Raw genomic sequence first — 26664 nt, forward strand, 5'->3', positions numbered from 1 at the left:
GGAGGGGAGAAGGGTGCAAGGCAGAAGGGAGAAGGGTGCAAGGTGGAGGGGAGAAGGGTGCAAGGCAGAGGGGAGAAGGGTGCAAGGTGGAGGGGAGAAGGGTGCAAGGCAGAAGGGAAAAGGGTGCAAGGCAGAAGGGAGAAGGGTGCAAGGTGGAGGGGAGAAGGGTGCAAGGGAGAAGGGTGCAAGGTAGAGAAGGGTGCAAGGCAGAGGGGAGAAGGGTGCAAGGTGGAGGGGAGAAGGGTGCAAGGCAGAAGGGAGAAGGGTGCAAGGTAGAGAAGGGTGCAAGGCGGACGGCAGAAGGGTGCAAGGTGGAGGGGAGAAGGGTGCAAGGCAGAAGGGAGAAGGGTGCAAGGGGGAGAAGGGTGCAAGGTGGAGGGGAGAAGGGTGCAAGGTGGAGGGGAGAAGGGTACAAGGTGGAGGGGAGAAGGGTGCAAGACAGAAGGGAGAAGGGTGCAAGGCAGAAGGGAGAAGGGTGCAAGGCACAAGGGAGAAGGGTGCAAGGCAGAAGGGAGAAGGGTGCAAGGAAGAGAGGAGAAGGGTGCAAGGTAGAGCGGGTGCAAGGCGGAGGGGGAGAAGGGTGCAAGGCAGAGGGGAAAAGGGTGCAAGGCAGAGAGGAGAAGGGTGCAAGGCAAAGGGGAGAAGGGTGCAAGGCAAAGGGGAGAAGGGTGCAAGGCAGAGGGGAGAAGGGTGCAAGGCGAGGGGGAGAAGGGTGCAAGGCAGAGAGGAGAAGGATGCAAGGTAGAGAAGGGTGCAAGGCGGAGGGGGAGAAGGGTGCAAGGCGGAGGGGGAGAAGGGTGCAAGGCAGGGGGAGAAGGGTGCAAGGCAGTGGGGAGAAGGGTGCAAGGCAGAGAGGAGAATGGTGCAAGGAAGAGAGGAGAAGGGTGCAAGGTAGAGAAGGGTGCAAGGCGGAGGGGGGAAGGGATGCAAGGCAGAGAGGAGAAGGGTGAAAGGTAGAGAAGGGTGCAAGGTGGAGGTGGAATAGGTGCAAGACAGAGAGGAGAAGGGTGCAAGGCAGAGGGGAGAAGGGTGCAAGGCAGAGGGGAGAAGGGTGCAGGCAGAGGGGAGAAGAGTGCAAGGCAGAGGGGAGAAGGGTGCAAGGCAGAGGGAGAATGGTGCACGGTAGAAAAGGGTGCAAGGCGGAGGTGGACTAGGGTACAAGGGGAAGGGTGCAAGGGGGAGGGGGGGAAAGGTGCAAGAGGGAGGGCAAGAAGGGTGCAAGGCAGAGGGGAGAAGGGTGCAAGGGGGATGGTGATGAAGTTAAAAATGTGCCCCCCTGGAAACATTTCTGCGGACATCCATGGAACGCACACTACTTTGTGAGGGAGAGTGGGAGAGAGTGGAGACAGAGAGAGTGGAGAGAAACAGTGGAGAGAAACAGTGGAGAGAGAGAGTGGCTAGAGAGAGAGAGTGGAGAGAGAGTAGACAGTGGAGAGAAAGAGAGTGGAGAGAGCATGGAGAGACACTGGACAGAGTGGAGAGAGAGAGAGTGGAGAGAGAGAGAGAGAGAGTGGAGATAGACAGCGGAGAGAAAGAGAGTGGAGAGAGATTTGAGAGAGCATGGAGAGACACTGGAGAGAGTGAAGAGAGAGAGAGAGAGAGTGGAGAGAGAGAGTAGAGAGAGAGAGTGGAGAGAGAGACAGTGGAGAGAGCGAGTGGAGAGAGAGTGGAGAGAGAGTGGAGAGAGAGAGTGGAGAGAGAGAGTGGAGAGAGAGAGTGGAGAGAGAGAGAGTGGAGAGAGAGAGAGTGGAGAGAGAGTGAGTGGAGATAGAGAGTGGAGAGAGAGTAAGTGGAGAGAGTGGAGAGAGAGAGAGTGGAGAGAGAGAGAGTGGAGAGCGAGAGAGTGGAGAGAGCGAGAGAGTGGAGAGAGGGAGAGAGTGGAGAGAGAGAGAGTGGAGATAGAGAGAGAGTGGAGAGTAGAGAGAGACAGTGGAGAGTAGAGAGAGACAGTGGAGAGGAGAGAGAGACAGTGGAGAGAGAGACAGTGGAGAGAGAGACAGTGGAGAGAGAGAGAGTGGAGATAGAGAGTGGAGAGAGAGTGAGTGGAGAGAGAGTGAGTGGAGAGAGAGTGAGTGGAGAGAGAGTGAGTGGAGAGAGAGAGAGTGGAGAGAGAGTAAGTGGAGAGAGTGGAGAGAGTGAGTGGAGAGAGAGTGAGTGGAGAGAGAGTGAGTGGAGAGAGAGTGAGTGGAGAGAGAGTGAGTGGAGAGAGAGTGGAGAGAGAGTAAGTGGAGAGAGTGGAGAGAGAGAGAGTGGAGAGAGAGAGAGTGGAGAGAGAGAGAGAGTGGAGAGCGAGAGAGTGGAGAGAGGGAGAGAGTGGAGAGAGAGTGGAGATAGAGAGAGAGTGGAGAGAGAGAGAGTGGAGAGTAGAGAGAGACAGTGGAGAGTAGGGAGAGACAGTGGAGAGAGAGACAGAGGAGAGACCTTGGAGAGAGAGACAGTAGAGATAGAGTGGACAGAGTTGAGAGAGAGAATGGAGAGAGTGGAGAGAGAGTAGAGACTGACTGACTCAGAGACTGAATACTGACTGACCGAGAGACTGACTGACTGAGAAACTGACTGAGAGAGAGAGAGTGACTGACAGAGAGAGAGACTGATTGAGAGTGAGACTGACTGACTGACAGAAACTGACTGAGGTAGAGAGAAACTGACTGAGAAACTGAGAGAGAGAGGCAGAGACTGACTGACCGAGATAGGCAGAGACTGACTGACAGAGAGATAGACTGATTGACTGTGAGAGAGACTGACTGACTGACAGAGAGAGACTGACTGAGAGAGAGAGACTGACTGAGAGAGAGAGAGACTGACTGAGAGAGAGAGACTGGCTGAGAGAGAGACTGACAGAGAGAGACTGACAGAGAGAGACTGACTGAGAGAGAGACTGACTGAGAGAGAGACTGACAGAGAGAGAGACTGACTAAGTGAGAGAGTCTGACAGACAGACTGACAGAGACTGACTGACAGAGAGAGAGAGAGACTGACTGACTGGGGTAGAGAGAGAATGACTGACTGAGAGAGACTGACTGACTGGGAGAGAGAGACAGACTGACTGGGAGAGAGAGAGACTGACTGACTGAGAGAGAGACTGACTGACAGAGACTGACAGAGAGAGAAAGAGACTGAGAGACTGACAGAAAAAGAAAGACTGACCAACAGAGAGAGAGAGAGACTGACTGACAGAGACTGACTTAGAGAGAGAGACTGACTGACTGACAGAGAGACTGATTGAGAGAGAGAGACTGACTGAGAGAGAGAGAGACTGACTGACAGAGAGAGAGACTGAGACTCTGACAGAGAGAGAGAGACTGACTAAGAGACTGACTGAGAGAGACTGACAGGGAGAGACTGACTGACAGAGAGAGAGCAAGAGACTGACTGACTAAGAGAGACTGACAGAGAGAGACTGACTGACACAGAGAGAGACTGAGACTCTGACAGAGAGAGAGAGACTGACTGACAGAGAGAGAGAGAGACTGACTGAGAGAGACTGACAGAGAGAGACTGACTGACAGAGAGAGAGCAAGAGACTGACTGACTAAGAGAGACTGACTGAGAGAGACTGAATGACAGAGAGTGATAGACTGACTGACAGAGAGAGAGTCTGGCTGACAGAGAGAGACTGACAGACTGACAGAGAGAGAGAGAGAGACTGACTGACTGAAAGAGAGATACTGACTGACAGAGAGAGAGAGAGAGACTGTGATGGAATTGGGGTCAAAGTGTGTATGAAGCTATGCAATGCCTCTTAAGATTGCTATTGTCTAATAAAAATAAAAATGTATTATCAAAATGTGCTCTTTGTAGTTACATCTGCTTTTGAAATACTGCATTGTCGCTTTGTCTAATGTTTTAAAACGGAAACGAGAAGGAGCAGTGGATGCACTTTTGTCAAAACTGAACGATGAGTGAGCCCGATGTTGTATATCATGACAGGAGTCTGCATCAGGAAACCCACATAAAATTGGGCAAACTTCCCCGGCGTACCGATGGCAGGGACCCTGTAATGAATGGACCACCACCTATGATAGCCTGCGGGCAGACTAAACCCAACCTTTAACTCAACCATCCAGTGTTACTTACTTACAGCTGTATTGGTGACAGTGGGGTAACAATAACCCTGCATCCCCTGCAGTATGGCGGGTCACTGGCCTTAGAGCTCTAGACTGGCACGGAGAATGAGAGGGGGGCCCCCTCCATGTAGTTTGCAGGGGTGCCCCCTCATGTTTCGTTACGCCACTGGGCGTAGGAGATGAATTTGAGGTTGTGTAGTCTGGCGACGTGGGCGAGCGGAGCCATGGAGATGTTGAACAATGTCGGGCTGAGTGTTGACCTTTGGGTATGCCGCAGACGATCTTGGAGGCCTCGGACCGGAAGGTGGGGAGACGCTCTGGGTTCTGCCGGAGAGGAAGGAGGTGGTCTATTCCAGAACCTTGTCTCGGATCCCTGCATTGTGGAGGTGTTTGCATAGGGCGCGGTGGCAGGCAGTGTCGAAGGCGCCTGATAGGTCCAGGAGGATGAGGGCCGCCGTTTCGCCTTTGTCCAGCAGGGACCTGATGTTGTCGGTGGAGGCGATGACGGCGGTTTCAGTGCTGTGGCTGCTGCGGAATCCGGACTGGGACGCGTCCCGGATGTTCTCCTCGAGGTAGGGGGTCAGCTGTTTGTTGACGCCTTTCTCGATAACCTTTGCTGGGAACGGGAGCAGAGAGATGGGCCGGAAGTTCTTGAGGTCTCTCGGGTCCGCCTTGGGTTTCTTGAGCAGGGCGTTGATCTCGGTGTGCTTCTAGCTCTCCGGGAAGATCGCGGTCTCAAAGGAGATGTTGATGGCCTTGCGGAGATGGGGTGCGATGGTGGCGCTGGCTTTGTTGAAGATGTGGTGTGGACATGGGTCTGACGGTGATCCGGAGTGGATGGTATTCATGATCTTGATGGTGTTGTCATCGTTGATGTGGGTCCAGGTGAGCAGGGGGTCGCTGTGGGTGGTGGTCGTGTGGTCTGAGGTGTCATTGGTTGTTGGGGTGGTCAGGTTGTTGAAGCTGCCGTGGATGTCGGTGATCTTCCAGTGGAAGAAGGTGGCAAGGGAGTTGCACAGGTCTTTCTATGGGGGGATGTCGTTGGTGTTGGTGTTGGAGCTGGGGTTGGAGAGTTTAGGGGGCCTTTAGGAATCGGTCTTCACTTTTCAAGCACTCATGCTTGTGGCAGCATCCACCTTGCGGAAGCGAGCAGCGGCGCAGCCGCGTTAATTACAAACAGATGGCCCCTGCTCGCTCCCGCAAGGTGGATGCCTCCACAAGCACGAGTGCTTGAAAAGTGCAGACCGATTGTTCTTTTTTTTGCTCTTCTTTGTCTGATGGTGTCCTGAGGCATGCTTGCACATGCAGTCATGCTGTTTGTCAATCTACGTACACATATGTACCTGGTAAGGGAAGGGGTGTGAGCATATGTTACTCCATTCCAAAGAGTATATTCTGGTCAGTAGGGTAATTCCTTATTTAAATACAACACAGTAATCCAGGTTGATTTGAGTGTAAATAGTTATTTTTATTCACCACTTGATTAAATCCATTTCACTCATTTAAAACTTTTCACAGAATAAGTTATTAGGGAAAGAGAACAGCCGATGCGTGTTTCATGTGGCAAGTTGAGCCAGGGCTTTCTCAAGGCTAGTCATTTCGTCCCAGCGTCATGTTGTCAAACAATTAGTCTGTACATTTTTAAAATTATTATAGGAGAATGTATTTAAACATCCAATTTTGGAAGTAGGTCCAATAGTGGTCTCTCGTGGGGCCCGTGGATGAAGCCGTAGTACTACTAATCGTTTGAAACCGTGGAACCAGTCATTCTTGTCCAAATGTTGGTAGCTGGTAAACTCCCTTAGTTCCCATGTTTTCACAATTATTCATACATGACTGTGTCCTTGAGTTATTACACTAGGCAGAATATCTGGTACTGACGGCTTTTCCCACGAGTTGCGCTTGATGGCATAATCTTCTCCTCACTATCAGTTGTCTCATACATAAGAAAAGGCCTATTCATTATCTAATAAAAGCCTTCTGGAAATGTACAGAATCTGCAGTGGGAAGAGAAAAAGAAAACATATTTTGCAAAACAACCGCGAAAATATATGAGCAGGCCTCTTAGCCTTAAATGTGTAAAGTGAACATTGAAAATTTTATTTTTAGGTTAACCTCAGGGGTGTGGATTTAATAAAATATTTACTTGTCCATTGGGCAGGTTGATTCATAAATCTACTTGTCCTATCACAAAATCCACTTGTTCCTTTGGTTCCACGTTGTGCAGCGACAAATTATGGCAGCAATCTCATTATATAAGAGCTGTGATATAGCCTCTCTAATTATGCCAGGGCTCATACCATAGTAGTGTTTGAATACTTGCAATCCCCTTTTGTTGGCACGTTTCTGCAGATCTACATACTGGGGCTGAAGGTAGTGGTAAGCAATAGTTCTAGGGTTAGAATGCCCTTTTGAGTCTCTGCAAACCTATTACCTTACATGTTTCAAGATTTTTCAACAACTCTTCTCTAATCTTTTCCCATACTGAGAAAGGTTATAAATTTACTACGGACAGTGGCAGATGTAAACCATCTTTCAGAGGTGGGAAAAAAGTGGTTGAAGGGAAAGTGAACGTGCAAACATTCAGATGTTCGCATGAGCAAATTCACATATGCATATTTGCTTATGCTTAAATGCAGTTCACAAATATTTTCTAGGAGTACTATTTCCTGTCCCTGTCCTACTTCTGTAAATTCTTCAGAATTCACGAAATCTGTATACCTGCACTTAATGCAAGGACATATACCATGGATGCACTTTTGAGACTTTATTTAATAATTGGGCGTTGACCATGACCTTTTGTGATTATTAAAATTCTTCCTCTCTCTTTCTCAGCTTGCTTCACTCTGAGTGACCGCATTCTGCTCTTTCACAAGGAGCATATCGACACACAAAGTCATTTTATTCAGTGCTAGTAACTACCGTGGTAGTGTGTGCTTTTTGAGACCAAAAACTATTTTTGCTTTTGCCTATGTTTGTTATTATGGTGCCCGGCAGCTCCCACACCAATATGGTTTTACAAAAACCATTCTAAAACAGTTCACACATTGACAAAACTAAAAAGCTGACCGCCGATTTCAAACCTACGGCCTTTGCCAATGCTTGTTTATTTGTGGTTCCCATAATCTTTTTGAAACTGGTACACTGATTTGTGATTGTGATTTGTGATTGTGTCTATATTCATTATCCGTACATTCTCTTCTAGTCTAGGGACCATTGTCCTCCGAATTAGTTGATTACCCAAGGTCCCTGACCGACTACAATTGGGTTCCCTTGTGTTTCTTACTCCATTACTAGGCGTCCCTACTCCGGGGTGCTCGCTCATACACACAGGTGTGCACCTGCATTTGCTTACCACACAGAATTACATCCTTCATATTTGCGCACCCTGCCATCTGGCTCAGAAATAGCCCAGACAAAGAAGCAGGGGAGATAAAGCCTTAAGGTCCATATCACCCTTCTCAACCCAGTTTCTCGAAAATGCAATCAAATAATGTCCTCAAAATATTTTCATTGGATACAAATAGGAAAAATAAACATCACATTTTCTCTTATACTCCGAAATAGGCTATATTCTTTTTCTATTCAACCACCACACAGATAAAACATGTTCTCTCTCTAGAACACTAACATTGCCCACTGTATATGGATCTTCAAACACATATATGGTAAGTGCGCTCGTGCATTTCCTTCACATCTCTCACAGCATATTCAACTCGAGCACTTCAGCAGCAGCCTTCTTTTTACTGGTTACTTACTGCCAGTGGCTTGCCAACACGAGGTCACTGTCCAAAAATGCCCCTTCAAAATAAAATAACCCTTTAAAGGCTATGTCTTACACCTGCTTTAAAACAACGATCACAGAAGTACGTCACAGCAGCAATAAAAGTAGTGTCCCTGGACTGGCGCTCTGCGCTGCAAATGACTGGATACGACCGCCAATTGACACAGCACACTCCGCTGGGGTGGGGGAGATGGTTGGGGCACCCCTCCTAACTGCAGAGGTTTAGCAGGTGGGATATGATAGACATGACAAACCTGGGGAAGGTTTGGCATGGGTTGCACGGGAGCTCATGCCAGAAACTTCAGTCACATCTTCATTTAAATAAACCCAATTCTACAAATACTTACAGCTACGCCTTGTCCCCACTTGCAACCAGCCCAGGCCATATTAGCTGAGCTCCCAGCGTATAAATAGCCCACTAGAAGCTAAGGCTCAGGTGGGGGTCCCTGGGAAAGGAGGGGGCGGAATCTCAGATCTACTGCTCCTTAGAGATCAGGGCCCCGGGCTAATTTGCAACACTAAAGCAGAAATGGGAGGGGTGGATTGGTGCACCAATTAGAGAGCAGGATAATGCTCCATGGTAATAACCAGAAAATGGATATTTCGCGGGGGAAAAAGCCACACACACACTCCTTCTCTCTCTCTATCTGCCCCCACTCTCTCCTTCTCTCTCTCTCCTTCTCTCTCATATCTCTCTCGCTCCTCCTCTCACTCCCTCTCTATCCTTCTCTCTCTGTCTCTTTCTCTCTCTCCTTCTCTCTCCTTATCCTTCTCTCTCTCTCTCTCTCTCTCTCTCTCTCTCTCTCTCTCTCTCTCCCTCCTTCTCTCCTTCTCATACAGCCAGAGGCTGCCCTCGTGAACATTGGAAGATATATGGATGGATGCTGGTGGAAATATGGACTTGCTAATGCATAACGTGATGCGGATTAGTGAGATGTACTGGGGGCACATATGGTGGCAAAGTTACCGTATGTTCTGGATGCTGTGTTCCTTTGTTCGCAAAATGTAGAAAATTGTTTTAGAAAAAAACTGTGAAAACGGGTCCACAGCAAATAAAGAGGAACCCCAAATACCAAACATCTCTGTACAATATCCACTTTAAATCTCCTAGGCAGATACACACGTGCCAGTTTCTTACGAAGATGAATGTCGTTCTAAAAAATGCAAGACCTATTTTTTTCCGGAAGGACAGAGATGTCTTTCTTCTATATTCCGTGCCCTTGCTGAACAAGACCAAGACATCGAAAGTCTATTTTCTGTTGCTATTAATGGTACATCCATCGGAGCAGTGATGTAAGAAGCGTGGTTTTCCAGAATTACTTTCTCGCTGTGCACACTCCCAGCAACTCCCCTTAGTGTTTTACATGCACACTTGCTCGAAGAACATGCCCACATAGATGTGCTTGTCTTTAAACCTGCTCACTGTCCATTGGACACGACATCCGTATTCACTCTGTTTAGCTGACATCTTGCCTTTGCCTGCCTCACTCTTCCCTTCCTGTTCAGCAGTCACTGCTGACACCACTTGCCAGTGGATTTGAGGGTGGGCGACCCCGGACTCCTCCTCAATGGCCACTAGGGTTACTGCCGCCTTTCTTAGAAAACAAATATTGTCATTTTACTTACATTTTGCTATTATGGACCAGCCAAGAGATGGCAGGTGATAAAGAATTGGTCTAAAATAGTCAGGATTTTTTTTAAATGGTAATTATTCCTCTGATTGCTCTAATTATCATTCTAAAACAAACTAGACAGGTCTACATGATTAGGTATGTGTTTGCTGTTTTAAGTGTGTTTCAGAAGGGTAAAAATAGATAGATTCAGGTACTTTTCTCAATATTTTTACCGACCCTGACTTAAATCTACAGACCAGGTCGGTAAACAAAAAACAAAAAAAAGTCCAGGTGGCCTCTTTCCATCACTAGAAAGACCCCCTTCTCTGCCAGGACCATTTCTCCACTGCGAACTGCTGCCAGAGTCCTGATGCATGTCCATGCATGTTGTATTAACAAAGAGCTCGACACCAAATTTGGTTAGAGCAAAGGGTCATCACACAAAAGTCTAGACTACTCACTCAGGTGGGAAGTAAATTATGTATTTCATGTTAGGCCCTTTGTTTACAACTACTACCTTACAGGACCTGCCAGAGCTCCATTTCCCTACAAACTGTACCTAATTGCTGGGCTTCACCCACCACATATGCACCATCAAATTCGCACATCATCTCACCATTCACATTACACTTTCCACAGCATGCATTGCTCACTCAGCCCTTGTACATACAGACACATCACATCATTGCAGTCCGCCATTTGAACGTTATGAACCTCAGCTCCGTGTTTATCATGTTCTTCACAACCCAGCGGAGGCTGGAGTCCTTGGGATCTTTTCCTACTTTTTTAGCTCGCCTCTCCCACCTAACTTTGTTACCACTCTTTTACCCTTCAGCCCTCTGTATGCCCACCACTCATACAATCATTTCTGCTGGGCTCACTCCCTGAGAAAAGTCTAGGGCTCCGCCCTCAACCTCATCGGCAGAGGTGCCTTAACGATTATTCAAGTTATAACTAGAAGCATGGGTGTATCTATTTGGATTCCTTATTGAGTGCAGTTTGTTATGTAATTTAAACTTACAGTGTAACCATCCTGTTCTGGGCACTCTAGTTTTATATGACACCTACTATTTCTGCATTGGTTTTGACAGTGAATCACGCAATCGCTCAAATCTTTTATTGGCAACAGAAAATATATATATTAATTGCTTTAGACAATGTCTCGCTTTCATCTGTGTATAATTTGTTTTATAGAAGTAGTTTTAACCTAACGAGAATATACTAGTTCACCACCCCTAATACCAATACTCTCAGAGATAGGGACACCTGCATGCACTGTTTGAAGATATTTTTCTTGTTTAAACATGTTATTAACTAGAGGTATCTATGGCATGGATGATCCATGGAGTAGCCAGTGAATCTTGCGGCGTTTACTTGTAACTAGTAGGCTCCAGGGAGTAAGTAATATGGCATATAAGGCGCATTTTAGATATGTGAAATGGGGGACAGTAATAAATTGCAGCCCTCCTAGGATAGACAAGAGTGGCACGGCTGATGTAAATTTTACTCCATAGGCTCATACTTTGTCTGTTCCCTATGAATATAAATGTGATGCAATAATGCCTTCTGAAACACGTTAAGTGCCCAGCTGGGGTCAAATCAGCTAAATCTAGTTCCACCTATACTATGTTATTACTTAATGCCTACAGTATACTGCTATGTATGATTACAAATGCCAATAAAGATATTTTTAAAAAAAAATAGTTTTAGCCTAGAGTTGATATTCCTTTGGAAAAGACATGGATCGGTATTTCCGTTGTTTTAAGCAGTACCAGCACTGCTTATAAATATACTTTAACCCAAACATTTTTACAACTAAACATTAAAAACATTGTCCTTGGGCCTATTTTTTCACTCCGCTGTTTAACCACGCCTTTCAATCAAACAGCATACCCGCATCATGGAGTAGCAGTATACTACACCCGATATTCAAAGCTGGCGGCAGATCAGACCCAGCAAACTACAGATTAATCACGCTCATTGATGTAGAAGCCAAAGGGCATGCCTCAGATCTTCACGCAGATCTCGAAGATTGGGTCACTTCTAACAAGATCTCACAAACAGGCTTCAGACCAGTCACAAGCACTATGACCAACCTCTTGGCCTTGAATCTCCTTGCTGTAAAAGTGCAACAAAAGTCTACCAAATTGTACACTTGTTTCGTGGATCTGAAGGCAGCATTCAACATGCTACCAGAGAGCTCCTATGGCAAAAGATGGAAAAATGGGCATTCTGCCAACTTTACTAAGAGCCATAATAAACCTGTACTTAGCCACTTGGGTATAGGTAAAGCTAGGAAATGGAGAGAGAACCACAGCGAAGATACCAATGCATAGAGGCCTAAAACAAGGGTGTGTGCTAGCTCACAGCGTATTTAACATCTTTACTGTAGATCTAGACACCAGGCTGATAGAAGTACAAAGTGATCCCCCAAAGCTAGCAAATCACCAAGTGAGAAGTCTGCAATACGCTGATGATATTGTCCTATGCAGCCAGACACCGATTAGCCTACAGCGTTTGATCACAAAGCTGTTGGAACACACAGAGGCGCTTGGTTTATCGCTAAATTACAACCATAAAAAGGTTATCTGTTTCTCTGCAAACTCCAGCACCCACAACACAAAATACAAATGGCTCGCAGCAGGGAACATAATAGAGCAGACCGGCCCATACAAATATCTAGGAGTGGTGATAGACCCCAAATTTACACTCAAAGACCATCTAATCAATAGACGAGCTCAGGCGAACAAGCTGCATTTTGCTCTAAACACACTAAGATTGAAATTAATGTGCCCATCTAATTCCCATCTTCCACAAGTAATTGCTTCTAAGTTTCTTCCAGCGCTTACCTACGGCTCCGAACTATTTAAAGTGAAAGACGCAATTATTTTAACTTACAACAATCTTGTCTCTTTAAACATATTTTTGGGTTTCCGCAATTTACCTCCCAGGAGCAGGTTCTCTTAGAATTTGGATTACTGATCCAACTCCCGGTAAGGTCAGCAGCAATACTCAAACTGTGCTGGAAGCTGAGAGCAGCCCAAGAAGAATCCTTGTTAGGTCTCTGCTGGACGGAATTAAAGAACCAGCCCAAAAGCAAGAATGCCTGACCTACCGTATTTGAGCAAGCGTTAACCACCCTAAATATGCATGAAGTATAGGGCACAAACAACAGCTTCTTAGTCTTAAAAACAAATTGTATGTACTGCTGCTAAACATAAAGCTTGGCTACTGGACAAAGCAATGCTTCCAAAGAAGAAACATGGATGGATGGTTTTATCCTCGAATGGGACCCAGTTGCCGCAGCTGTATCTTGTACATCACATATCCCCAACAATACAGCACTTACTGCTCTTGATTCGACTCGGAGCCTTTTTTTCAAAAGATTTAGTCCCAACATAGAGACAAACTTTGCCGACCAGTCTGTGTCGTCTCTGCGGACATGCGGAAGAGTCAGTCTTACATTTCCTGTGCATCTGCCTAGCCGTCAATACATGGAGGCAGCACTTTTTACTTCCAGCCCTCCGTTCCCTTTGGATACGATCATGCCGACACTCCGTAATAGCATTACTAAACAGCCAGTCGCTACTGCTTGCATACAGGACAACAAAGATTTTACAGCAAGTCGGCAAACTGTTACAGACAACATTGAACGCACATTGCTGACTTCAGACCCAAGTTTGCGGCTGCCCTACCCTATACTGCAAAAGTGAAAACTCACAATCATTGAAAAAGAAGACAGCAGACATCTAGCACTTTTTGTACTAAGACCAACCTCTATTGTGTCAGATAAAATTATGCGCCACTCTTAACTTTAAGATCATTACATGACTCTGCACCCTGTTATGTTATGTTATGGGGAATTTGTAAAGCGTGCTTACACCAACAGGTCTCTTGGCGCTAAGTTTAAAACCACCACAGACTATGTGTTTAGCTAGGCTTGAGAGAAGAGCTAGGATTTCAGTTTTTTTCTAAAACTCATATAATCCGCTGTTTGTGTAATCACGGTCGGCATGAAGTTCCAAAGTTGAAGGTCCAACTTGGAGAAGTTTGAACCACCCATTCTTTTGCGCTTAAATCTGGGAACTAGCAACAAGTTCATTTGTGCCGATCTGAGATTCCGTATTGGGAGGTATGGGTAGATCTTTGTGGAAAGAAATTTTGGGCCTCTGTTGTTGATTGACTTGAAAATAATAAAACCCGTCTTATCTTATCTTAGGGGGAACTTGTATAGCGCACTGACACCGAGAGGTTTCCTGGCGCTGGCTGAGTGCAGGTGAGATGGAGAGACGAGGGTCTAGCCAGTCTGTGTGAAGAGGTGGGTTTTCAGAAGTTTTCTAAAAGCCAAAAGGGAATTGGCAGATTTAAGAGAGAGAGGTAACTGGTTCCAGAGGGCGGGGGCTAGGGAGGCAAATCTCCGACCGCCGTTTTTTAAAAATTTGGTAGCAGGGACAGCTAGCAAGAGGCGATGGGAGGAACGAAGATTACGTGCTGGACAGTAGGGGATAACCAATGATTTGAGAAAGGCAGGGGAGGTCCCGAACACAGCTTTGAAGGTCAGGCAGCCGATCTTAAATGCGGTCCTCTGCTCTACCGGTAACCAGTGGAGTCTGTGAAGCAGAGGTCTCGCAGATTGCCACTTCGGGGTTTTATAGGCCAGCCTTGCCGCTTGGTTCAGTACAATCTGGAGCCTACTAAGGAGGAATTTAGGTAGGCCGTAGTACAGGGAGTTTGAGAAATCGTTGACCGCTGTACTACGGGAAGCCAGTGGAGCTCCTTCATCTATGGTTTCGTATGGCAGTGCCTAGGTTTTTGAATAATAATTGTGGCCGCTTGATTTTGGATCAGCTGAAACTCATAGGTTTGGTTTATAGGGAGACCTAAGTAAATGGCATTGCATAGTCAATTCAAGACAGAATCAATGCCATCATGATTAATGTGCTGGACTCCCTGGTGAAAAATCTTAAGATTTTTCTGAAATTTCTCAGTTGATAAAGGCAGGATGACGTAACCATGCTTATCTGAGATTGCATAGATAGGTTGGCGTCTATTTGGATGCCAAGACTCTTTACATCACTCTTGGGGGTTGGTGGAATTACTAATGTTTTTGACCAGTGTGTAGGGGTCCAATGGTTTAGCCTGTTGTTGGAAATTACTATCTCTTTTTTATCGGAGTTCAGTGTGAGGTGGTGTGATTCATCCATTCTTTGATGAATAGCATGGTGTCTTGGAAGAATACCTTACAGTCCTGTGTCTCGTCAATTGAAAAAATCAATTGCATGTCGTCCGCGTAATTGTAAATATAAACCTTAATTTGTCGGAGAGAGTGGACCAGGCGGCGAATATAGAGGTTAAAAAGGTGGAGGGACAGGGAAGATCCCTGTGGTACCCCACAGTTTATGGTTATGTTATGTTATGTTATGTTAATATGTATTTATTAAGCGCTCGTACGCCCAGGGACTTCATGGCGCTATTGAAAGAGAACACAACACAACAGTTAAAAGTGAGATATGACTTAGCAATAGGCCTGCGAGAACAGCCAGGTTTTGAGAGAATGTCTGAAGCTAAGAAGATCTCCACTCAGTTTCAATTGTAAGGGAAGCAAATTCCAAAAGGTGGCTGCAAGGTGGTCGAAGCAGCTGCCACCAAGGCGCTTCCTTTTGTAAGATGGAACAATCAGTAAAGATTTTTGAGCAGAGCGGAGATTTAAAGATGGATTATATCTAAAGAACAATTCTTTTATAAACTTCGGGCCTGAGTCTTGTAAAGATTTAAAAATAATACACCCAGTTTTAAATGCAATTCGCTGCGCAACAGGCAGCCAGTGTAGTTGTTTCAAACCAGGTCTGATAGATTGCCATTTTGAGAGTCCCAGGATAAGTCTAGCGGCCTGATTCTGGGCCAACTGAAGTCGCTTTAACTCTCCCGCTTGGAGCCCCAAGTAAAGACTGTTGGAAAAGTCCAGTCGAGACAAAACAAGGGCAATTATGACCTGGATAAGGGCGGCCTGCGTGAGAAAGCGAGCAATTTTCCTTATTTTTTTTAGTTGAAAGAAACTGGACGACACTACCGTGCCTACCTGTCTTTTCAAAGAAAGATCCTCACTAATTAATACTCCCAAGCTTTTAACTGAGGGCGATCTAATAGGTGGAACCCCCATGCTAGATGGCCAAAAGCATGGGTTCCAGCTTAATTCACTCTGCCCAGGCAAGACCAATTCAGTCTTGCCTGGGTTAAGTTTCAGATGGTTACGGCTCATCCAACCCTGAATGTGTGACATGGTGTTTTGAAATTCCTCTACCGAGTCCTTGGTGTTCAAAGGGAAGATGAGTTGCAGATCGTCTGCATAGTTAAAGATGGTAACTTTAGCATGTCTTAGGGAGTACAGTAGTGGGCGCAGGTACAAATTAAAAAGTAAAGGTGACAAAGATGAGCCCTGAGGTACCCCACATGTGGTGGAAATGGTGGGAGCTGTAAAAGGGCCCAATCTTACTGATTGAGTGCGGCCAGTGATAAAGGAACGGATCCAACTCAACACAGGCCCCCTAAGGCCAGCTTGTTTGACACGGTTGACCAAGATGGTATAGTCAACCGTGTCGAATGCTGCCGAAAGATCAAGTAAGACCAGGGCCTGGTGGATTCCCTTATCCGCGTTCCGCCTCAAAGTATTTTGTACCGCCAATATGACTGCTTCGGTTGAATGGCACGAACGGAAGCCAGCCTGGTTGGGTTCAAGATATTCTGTTTGTTCTGTATGGTTGCAATGACAGAGCTGTAGGGGGCAAGCCTAACTGATAGGGTACGATCTTTCAGCAGAAAGGATTTCATCCATTCTAAAGCAGTGCCTCTAAGACCTGCTGCCGCCATTCTATCCGCTAGTATCACTTGATCAACGGTATAGAATGCTGCCGACAGGTCTAGTAGGTCCAATACTTGGTGTGCCCACTGTCCGCTCCTTCTTTCAAGTCATCCACAACTCTTAAGATGACTGATTCAGTCAAACGAGAGGGCCTAAAACCTGCTTGATAGGGATCTAGGAAGTTGGTCTCTTCAATGAAGGCACAAAGAAGTTTGGCTACATATGTCTCGAGGATTATTGCAAGGTAGGGAAGAAGCGAGATGGGTCTATAGTTGTCTAACTGTCAGGGGTCTATACTAGTTTTCTTTTGGAGCAGGATTATAACTGCTTCTTTAAAGGCACAAGGGACCGCACCTTGCATGAGTGAAAGGTTAAGCAAGGTGAGGGTACTGTTTGAGAAGAGGGTAAAGATGTCTTTTTGTATCGAAGGCGGGCAGGGGTCTTTAGGTGAGCCTGATTTTACTTTATACCATGGGGAAAGCGTGGAGGGACTGCTATCTTGCTGTTGGGATTTCCAGTCCTGTGTACTAGGAGCAATGAAGTCTTGTATTTTCTTTATTTTATTCACAAAGGAGAAATTAAGGTCGTCACACAGTGCCTGAGAAGGCATGATAGCAGATGTTATTTGGTCCGGGTTTGATAATTCCTTTAATATATTAAAAATATCGTTTGCTTTATTTCCCAAGCTTAATACTTTGTTGGTAAAAAAAGCTTTCTTAGTCTCTAGAATGGCTGCTTTGTAGGCTGTCAGGGATTTTATATATATTTCCCTTATTTCTGACAGGTAGGCTTTACACCATTTCCGTTCAGCCTGGCGGGTTCTTAAGTTTGCTAATTTCAGCTCTGGGTAGAACCACTTAGAAGCCTTGTGCCGTCGTGTGCCACTGGCTTGACTGTGTAAAGGGGCATGTATCTCACTTGCCTTCAGTTGACAAGTTTGAGACAGCAATTACAAATAGGCATTTGTAATTGCTGTCTCAAACTTGTCAACGTTATCTATTCTTGCCAGGAGGTTCGATGCCAGGGTATTATGAAAGCTGGGCAGGTTACCGTGATTCCAGTTTCTGGTCATTCATTTTGGTCCTGCTGAGGGTTTGGCTAACGAGAGATCACTTAGGATAAAGCTTATTAAATGGTGGTCTGACCAAACGCATGGACTGATAGTTAACTGCCGGACTAAGAGATTGATGGACCATCGCATATCAATTTCAATCTCGCGGCAGCACAGGTACAGCACAGGTTTGCAACTAATGAGGACAGTGAAACATAGTCTGTTTTTCCACAGATTTTAGATGCATAATGCCTTTCTTTAAGATTTATTTATTTATTTATTATTTATTTAAAACATTTATTAAGCGCACTGTCACCTTGCAGACATCCTGGCGCTGACTGGTTCAAAACTGACGTTAGCAGCTGGAGCGTGAGTTTTAGAAAGTTACATTGGGGAACAGCCATGTTTTAATCTTTCTCCTGAACGGAAGAAGCTCAGAGATTTGCCTGATCTCGAGCGGGAGCAGATTCCAGAGTTTGGCAGCAGCCACCTCAAAGGATCTGCCTCCAGCTCTGACCTTCCTGAATCTTGGTACCTTCACCAACTTGGCCGTAGAAGATCGAAGCTGTCTAGTTGGAGCGTACCAAACAAATTTCGATTGCAGGGAGGCAGGACCTGTTCCGTGGAGAGCCCTAAAAACTAGGCAGAGGGCCTTAAAATGTATCCTCTGCCTCATAGGTAGCCGATATAGCTTCACAAGGGCGGACAGCCCATGTGCTCTTCTTGGAAGCCCCAGAGCCAACCTAGCCGCCGCTGATTGGACCCTTTGGAGCCTATCCAACAAAAACTCAGGGGACCCCAACAAGAGGGCATTGCAGTAATCCAGCCTGCTGAGAATTGTACACCTTATCACTTGAGCTTGCGCTTGAGATGGTAGAAGTGGCAAGACTTTGTGGTTGAAAATGAAATTATTTATTAGCAAGGATGCTTTTAAAACCGAAAAGGCAATTTTTGCACATGAAACCCTAGCCCAGTGACAGCCCCAAATTGTACATAGCATTTGAAACTAGCGAACACTTTGCACATTACAGTCACAGATGCGTCGTCTTGGTTTTTATACGTAATATGTTTAACGTCCTTTTTTAAGAAGGTCAAATTAATTTACTATTTTGCACATCAAACCCTTGTCTAGATGTAGCCACAAATGGCACAGTGTCTGTACATAGTCACCTAAAGCCATGATAGTGGTGATTCCGGATACAGACCCCACTTCACTGCTTTAGACGTAACAGGTATATCGCTTCACTAGAGATTTTGACCCAACAATATTTTAGTATCGGCCTGGACAATATTATCTGTTATTTCAAACTGTGCAATAGTGAGGAAAACCACCACTTAAGAGAATATTGCTGCATGCGCTGTCAAGGAAGCGCAACTCAAAGTGTAAACAAGTACGTTGTCATATTTGGTGTATTTTATGCTAAAATTGTAATGGTTTTAATTAACTACACAATAAAGTTGTTTTCCACTGAAAACATTTTGCAACTTTTTAAAATTCTTCAAGCCCAGCAGCCTCGTCGGAGGAGTCCGTGGTTCTTCCCAGTGTTCTTAAATAACAAGTGTTCCACAAAGAAAGCATGTCCTACTTTCTTCAATAATCGCCATAACGCCAGCTTGGCCCTGACACTGCCTTTACGCTCTGCTGTATGGTGTGAAAACATTATTACACAGATCTAAATTATTAATACATCCTGTTACTTTTTACACGTCCTATAATTTTTAAGCTATTTGTTTTCCCTTTTACACTGCGGAAATGTGCCTTTTAATGAGTACACCGGTGCAGGGGTCACCCTTATCTTGTCCACAGGTCCATAGACCAACAAAATAGAGATTGGCACTGAAGTTGGAATTCAAATAACAAGTTTATTAATCACTCGTGAGTGGGACTACATCCACACAGCACTCTCAAGTGCTGCCTGAGGTAGTACATTGAATACACAGACCATGGTGCTTATATACATACTTTTTTGCAGAGTAAGCATGTAGATACAAATAGAAGGTACAGGCCTACACAGAAATAGTTTCAGCCAGACATGGGCAGATTGGCAATCACTTAGTCAGCAAAGTGGGGGGGGAAACAGAACTGTTTACTACAGTAGAAACCAGTTGACAGTTAATCTTTAGCCAGGTGCATTCTAGCAGCTATAGGCCTTTTCTCAGAATGTACATTGCTTTGGCTCAGTACAGAAGGAGTTAACTAAAGCTGAATAGAAGGGCAGGCAACAGTGAAGACAGAAGAATTACATAGCTAACAAAATTGGTGCCACAAACAAGATGGCTTCTGCTTATGCTAACGGAATTATTTCAGAGTCCCACAACACCCCAAAGTAAAGAGAAGAATTCCACTCAATTTATTTACTGACAACTGTTAATGCATGCTGTTTTTTGCTGAATGGTCAATTTATTTGTATGATCCATTCTGCTCACTAGAAAAGAAGTCAGCTATGCATTTCTAGTTTGTCCTTGGAATACATCCAGTTCACGAGGAAGCATTACCATTTTAAAAGCAAATTGAACAGTGATCTATATCTTTCTTCTCGTGTGTGTTTCAGAGCCAGAGCATCATTCTTTCACAATCTATTCTCGCACTCCCAAGTGAATATTATTTCTGTGTGTTTTAGTGTAAAATACAGTGATGTCAATCCTCAAATTTTAGATCTGACACGATAAAGTATTTTTGAGCGTGTGTTGTTTAGCAGTTTAACATTCAGAGTGTGTTTTTTTCAGATTTTGAAGGCCATCCTGTAGATTTATGTATGTCAATGATGGCAGAGCCTCCGCCACCAGTGGATAACACGCCACTCAACACTAGTGAAGTTACACTTCATACATCTCCAATTGTAAATGCAGAAGGAGCCCAACAGGTAAGGCTCTATTTTCGAAACTCTAGCAAACTGCCCATTTTCATTTGTATGAGGATGTCAATTGTATTTACTGGTGAACAAAGTTTTTTACAGCATTTTTTTCACTTATAAAGGGAGCATTTTACAAATGCTAGACTTATTATTAGGTCAAAACCGTCTGGTTTGCTGAAGACATATTGAAGGCATTCTGAAAGTTTCCTTGAAAATGCATTCGGTCCGTTGCTTACCATTGGATCTGTGGTTCGTAATTCACATTTGTTTACTTTCTGTTTGCTGTTTTTTTACGTCTCGTGCCTAGCGTTGCAGTGCGCACCACTGCTTGAGCAGCGAGAGACCTCATAGGGGGTTTGAAAACAGACCTAGGAATCGCACACGCTCATGCGTGTGCTGTTCCTTTTGGCCCACGCTATTGGCCTTTGCGTGCATCTTTTTTAACAAAGACAGCACGCAATTGGCCTAAGGCGGGCGCAATGCCCCGCCCATGGCCTATTGGTGTCGGTTACCCGCACCACTGCCTTTAGGTTTCAATTATCACGGCCAGACACGGGCGCGATAATTGAAACCACATGTCTCATTGTGGCGTGAGCGCGCGCACCACTCGCTGGCTTCTTTGTTTTCCAATAGCAATCGCTTTCACTGCGGTTTGTTGGCTTTTGCAGAGGTTTTTTTCCGTATATTAAGTTGCAACCGTGCTGTGTGTACCGTAAAAATTGCATATTCTTTTACTTCTTATGATGCCCTTATCTGTTGATAATCTGTAGTTATTAATATTGAGAATCCCAGATGTGTAGTTCTAACGAAATCAAAGGTGTAATTAATAGAAATTCCATGGACCTGGAAACTGAAATGGTCAACAAAATTATTCAAAGGAGCAATTTGGTGTGCCAATTTTATTATTGTGACATTCTGACTCCGAAATTAAGTTGATACTTATAACAGTAATGCTGGCCAGAATTGAATAACGCTTTGTCGTTGAGAGCCAGGCAAACCTAATGTACACATCCAAATGTTCTGAGGGTTTGGCGGAAGGATGGCAGAACCTGGCCGCATGTCTCAGAGCATCTGGTGGTGAAACAATCCTGCATAGACTCCATTTGAAATTGTGTGCTGCCTCGACCTGCCATTGGTGAATGGATATTCCAATGGACAGTGACGGAGTGTGGCAGTGAAGTGGAACCGCGGATGCCTTTGATCAGAGAGGTAGGAAAAAGTGCCTCGGATGTTTTGTTTTTGGACAATATTTTTTTTCTTTGCATCATTTTTGTTTCCACTACTTCCGGAGAGGAATGCAAACAAGGATGTACTCTAGAGAGGGGGGAATATAATATTTCTTTGAATTGTTTGCTGTGAGGAAATAGCAAAAGAATCCTTCCTTTTTGTTCAGAGAAGAGAGAGAGATAAAGTGGTGTCTCTCATTACTCCTATTCCTGGAAATCCTTTACGGTTAGAACATTGTGTGCTGCCTTTGGATTGTGACTTTGTTTATTTTTGTTTAAATTTCTTTATTGATTTTAAGATCGACATATCATTATGTACATTCCATAAACCCTACATCGGCTACAAGTTCAGTTTTACACATCTTGCAAATTCATTAAATCCATCTTCCATTTTAATACAAACCAAGCATTTGCAATGTAATAGGTCTGGCAGTGAATGTTTGTGCTATTGGTGATGCCTTATCATTAGCAATGCCAATAGGTCAAACTTTTATAATGCGACACCTATTGCATTGCAAATGCTTGTTGTTTGAGGTTGTCCACCATGTGTTTGTCCCTTTTGTGAAGCATTCCCTATTTACTGTATTCTTCCAAGAGTGCCTGCTTTCTGTAAACAGGTGTTTAAATGTTATCTGGTCACATTTGCTATGTAGTCAATGACAGAGGTCAATGTCAGGCTCTGTCTTCCGAGGGAGCTTGATGGTGTATTATTTTTCCTCTAACTTCAAAGTGAGAGGCATTATTTGATAATCTGGGGGTGGGAAAGAGTGGCTTATTCCCTTTGATTCTGTGTAGAGTTGTCTCGTCTTTTTCAGTTGATCTCCCTGCCTCTATTGCAGCTTCTGAGTTTTGCCATCACTGTCACACCTTTGGATAATGTGCTCTCTACACATTTATTTTACTTAGTTACCAAAGGCTTTTTTCTAGCACACAATATAATTTAAATGGCTGTTAATGAAGTGTGCAAACATTTCAGAATTAGGAAAGTCCCAATGAATCAAATTGTTTGGTAATTCCGAAGTGTGCTGGAAACAAATATTTGAATACGATCAAAACAAATCAATACATTAGGTGATGCCATTGGTGAGGGGCATCGCAGGCGCATACAGCAGAGGGAGGGATGACCGTTTCAATAGCTCTCTCCAGGACCAGCGGAGCACGTCTGCTGTGTTGATATCCTGTGATGGACTAGGAGCTTTCTGGTATAAGGCCACATTAAGCGGAAGCGGAGAGACCATGTCGATTTCCACTGCCACATGCGGCTGGTAAGGCGTGGGGTAGGTCCAGAAATGTAGGTATTGGGCCTGCGCGCAGAGTGCGTATAGATGCATGTCTGGTGCTCCCAAACCTCCCTGTCGCAGGGGAAGTGTCAACAGTGCCCATGATACCCTGGCTTGACCCCCCGCCCAAACAAGTGATAACAAATTGGAGCGCAAGCGTGCAAAAAAGTGTTGTGTCAGTGGAATTGGCACATTGGCAAATAAGTAGAGGAACTTGGGCAGTACAATCATCTTTGCAAGCGCAATCCTACCCGCTAAAGAGAGGGGAAGCTTGGACCAGATCGCTACTTTGCCTTCCAGCCAGGTGATCGCTCTGCCAAAGTTAAGGTTCCAGATCTCCTGCATCTTTCTGCTGACCCAAACCCCCAAGTATTTCACTTCGTCTGCCTCCCATCGGAGGGGATAATCTGAGTGTACCTCGGTCGTGCTATCAGTGAGAGGAAATACAACCGACTTAGACCAATTTATGGAGACGCCTGATAGGCCCCCAAATTAAAAAAATTCACGCAATAGTGGGTTTAGATTCTCATTTGGGTTTTTTACATACAAGGTCACATCATCGGCGTATAGGGAGATGAGTAGGCTGCGGGAGCTGAACGCAATGCCTCTTGCTGTGTGATGTTGTCTAATCCTGGCAGCTAGTGGCTCCATGGCAATAGGAGAGGGGACAATGGGCAGCCCTGTCTAGTCCCTCTAGAGATCAGAAATGGGTCATAAATCATGCCATTTAGTCGTATCCTGGCTCTAGGGGCGGTGTATAGTAAGCGAATCAAATTTATAAACAGTGGGCTGAATCCCATGCGTGCCAGTATGGTGAACAGGAACGACCACTCAAGGGAATCGAAGGCTTTTGTCGCATCAAGAAACACCACAGCAGCCTGAGTGTCCGGGTGGAGGTAGTGCAGTGCAGAGAAAACCGTGCGTAAATTATGTGTGGTGGAGCGGCCCGGTATGAACCCTGACTGATCTGGTAGGGCCACATCTGGGAGCAAAGGCTGGAGGCGGTCAGCTATTATCTTAGTTTAGATCTTGACATCTACATTAATTAAGGATATGGGGCGGTAGGAGTCCATGCTTTTATCATCTTTGTCAGGTTTAAGTAGCGTGACAATAAGGGCCTCCCTCATCGAGTCTGGCAGTATTCCCACTTCCTGCGCTTCAACAGACACAGCGTGCAGGCGGGGAGCCAGTTCCTCTGCATATGCCTTATAAAAGGCTGCCGTTAGTCCGTCTGGCCCCGGCGCCTTGTTCAGTGGTAGGGCTTTGATGGTGGTTGTAATCTCCTGTACTGTTACGGGGCGGTCCATATACTGCCTGTGGGCATTGTTGAACCACACTAGCGCTATAGATTCTAGAAAAGTTTCAAGGACCTCTTCCGATGAACTGTGTGTGGATTTGTATAGTGTGGCATAGTAAGTGGCGAAGGATTGTAGTATCTCCTGCTGGTCAGTCAATGTCTTCCCTGTGTTGTCAACCACAGTGTGCACTCGTGTGGGAGGGGGAGCGGATTTAATCAACCTGGCTAGTGTGCGGCTCGGTCTATCCCCTTCACCATATCTGCGGGCCTCAGCTTGTTTCCCCAAGAATTTTAACTCGCGCTGTGCCTCTTCAGCAAAGTCCAGTAGTTTGGCTTTAATCTGTACCGCCAGCGCGGGTGTCGGAGTCAAACAAAATGATTGTTCGAGGACCTTCAGTTCACCTTCTATCACTGCCAGTGTGTTTCTGATGGACCTCAGGACTCCAGCCCTGCGCGCAATACACTGCCCCCGTATCACCACCTTGAATGCGTCCCAGAGGACAGCGTCAGTCGTGACTGAGCCAGCATTAGTAGCGAAATAGTCAGTAATGTCTTGTCTTATTTCCTCAGTGAAAGCGGCATCCTGGAATGCATCAGGCGGAAGACGCCAAGAGAAGGCGCTGCTCGAAGTGCCTGGAATATCTAGTTCCAGTAAACAAGGGGCATGGTCAGATAGGGACCGGGCGAGTATATCTACTCGCGTGGTCCAAGTAGCAACGTCTGCTGAGACTAACCAATAGTCCAATCTAGACCAAGCAGCGTGGTGTGCGGAGATACATGTGCGCACTCTCGCATCCGCGTTTCGGGCTCTCCAAACATCAATAAGGGAACCCTCACTTATGACATCCGTCAGTGCTTGGCGCGCTTGTGGGTGCAGTTGTCTAGATGCGCCCTTTCTGTCAAGTGTGTCCTCTAGCACAACATTAAAATCTCCACCCCATATAATAGTGGAGCAGTCAGTTACATCAATTTTCGCCCAAGTTTCTCTGAAAAACCCCAGATCGTCAACATTTGGACCATATATAGCAACCAACACCACCTCTTTGCCCATCAAAACCCCGTGTAGTACAACATATCTGCCCATCTCGTCTATTAGTGCAGATTTCTCCCTCCAATCGACGCCGCGGCGCAGAAGAATGGCTACACCTCTGGCATAGTTGGAGTAAATGGCCGAATACACCGAACCCCACCTGGAATGTTTAAGCCTCGGAGAGCATGATGAGTTGAGGTGTGTTTCCTGGAGGAAACAAATATCTATGTTATGTCTGAGTAGGTAGCTATGCATTAGTCTGGATTTTCTGTGGTCACCCAGGCCCCTTATGTTCCATGTTAAGAATCTGGTCACCCCCATGGATTGTGATAGCTAAGTATCTGCCCTACCACCACTTGACCCAGAACGCGCATTCTGTTTGACAATGTGACATGCTGAGTACAATACAGTTGACGATACACCAAAGAACTCCCGGTCCAACACCTCCCACCACCCACATCATCCCCCCAAACAGGTTGTGTCAAGACCCCCCTAATGCGCCAAGGGCGCACAAACAACAGAACAATGTGAATATGGGAGACACCCCTTGGGGGCGGGACATCTCGAGCGTACACCCCTGCTCACACAGGGTGGCCGCATATAGGAGTGTTATTCCCCTAACAGACAAAGTGCGGTCCAACTACAGGTTTACTACGCATCTAGGTAGGTTGTACAGTATTGCCGCAGACCGTGGACCTTACTCAACGTCACTCATTTGTGTCTCAATTTCAGCTCCAGTGTTAGATTGTTTTTTGGACTTAGGATGACAGATGTGTTTTGCAAATTTTTTTTTTTTTCAGAACAAAATTTTATTTTTCCAAGTACTGACATTGCACAGAGTATAAGGACATCGTCCCGCATCACAACGCAGGACCAATGAGCATAAGCATATAGAAAAAAGGATATGCATTCAGTACAAGCATTATTGCATTAAACACCCAACCCCCCAACTCCCTAACTCCCCTGACCCAACCCCGCCCTCCACCCAGTGTCTGCTAATCTCAAGGCATAGAAAATAATAATAGCCAGTGTGCGTACTCCCTGTCGCCCCGGGTACAGTAGTTAAAGGTCTTCCCCAGTGTCCTGGGCCATCGGTGGTTCCAGCCACAGTCCCCTGTATTCCGCCCATCTTTTCCATATCTTAAAATGTTTCCGGGGGCATCCCCTGGCCTCAAAGATCGGGCGCTCAAGTCCCATGCAAAAGTCCAATCCTCGTCTCCAAACCTCCAACAAAGGGGCCCTGGGGTCCTTCCAGGCCCTGGCTATGTCCCGCTTGGCTACAGTAAGGCCCAGGACCAGTAAGTGACGCTTGTAAATGTTGCCCCCCACCTGTTCCATAACATGAAGCAAGCCAAGCTGCGGTGTTCGGGGAAGGTCCCAGCCCAGAACCTCAGCCAAACAGTCCCAGACCCCCACCCAGTACCTGGCCAGGTTCGCACATGACCACACAGTATGGACAAACGTTCCAACCGCCCGGCCACATCTCAAGCATTCGGGGGAGGCAATCAAACCTGCTTTCCACAACCGCTCTCTGGTAAAGTAGGCCCTATGTAAGTATTTAAACTGAATAAAGCGGAGGCGCATCGCAATGGCTGCCCCCTT

At 45.7% G+C, this 26664-nt stretch overlaps 1 protein-coding gene across 2 annotated transcripts in view; it reads left to right on the top strand.

The window, feature by feature from the left end:
* Positions 1-26664, top strand: part of FNDC3A (fibronectin type III domain containing 3A) — a 1256364-nt gene that overhangs the window by 136787 nt on the left and 1092913 nt on the right. For both annotated transcript variants that reach the window (XM_078657339.1, XM_078657340.1), the window contains exon 3: positions 20102-20238. In XM_078657339.1, coding sequence (XP_078513465.1) covers positions 20131-20238 — 108 coding nt within the window. In that variant the 5' untranslated portion in view covers positions 20102-20130. The remainder of the gene's footprint in view (positions 1-20101; positions 20239-26664) is intronic.

Source organism: Lissotriton helveticus, chromosome 8 (genome assembly GCF_964261635.1).
Source record: "Lissotriton helveticus chromosome 8, aLisHel1.1, whole genome shotgun sequence".
Classification (NCBI taxonomy): domain Eukaryota; kingdom Metazoa; phylum Chordata; class Amphibia; order Caudata; family Salamandridae; genus Lissotriton; species Lissotriton helveticus.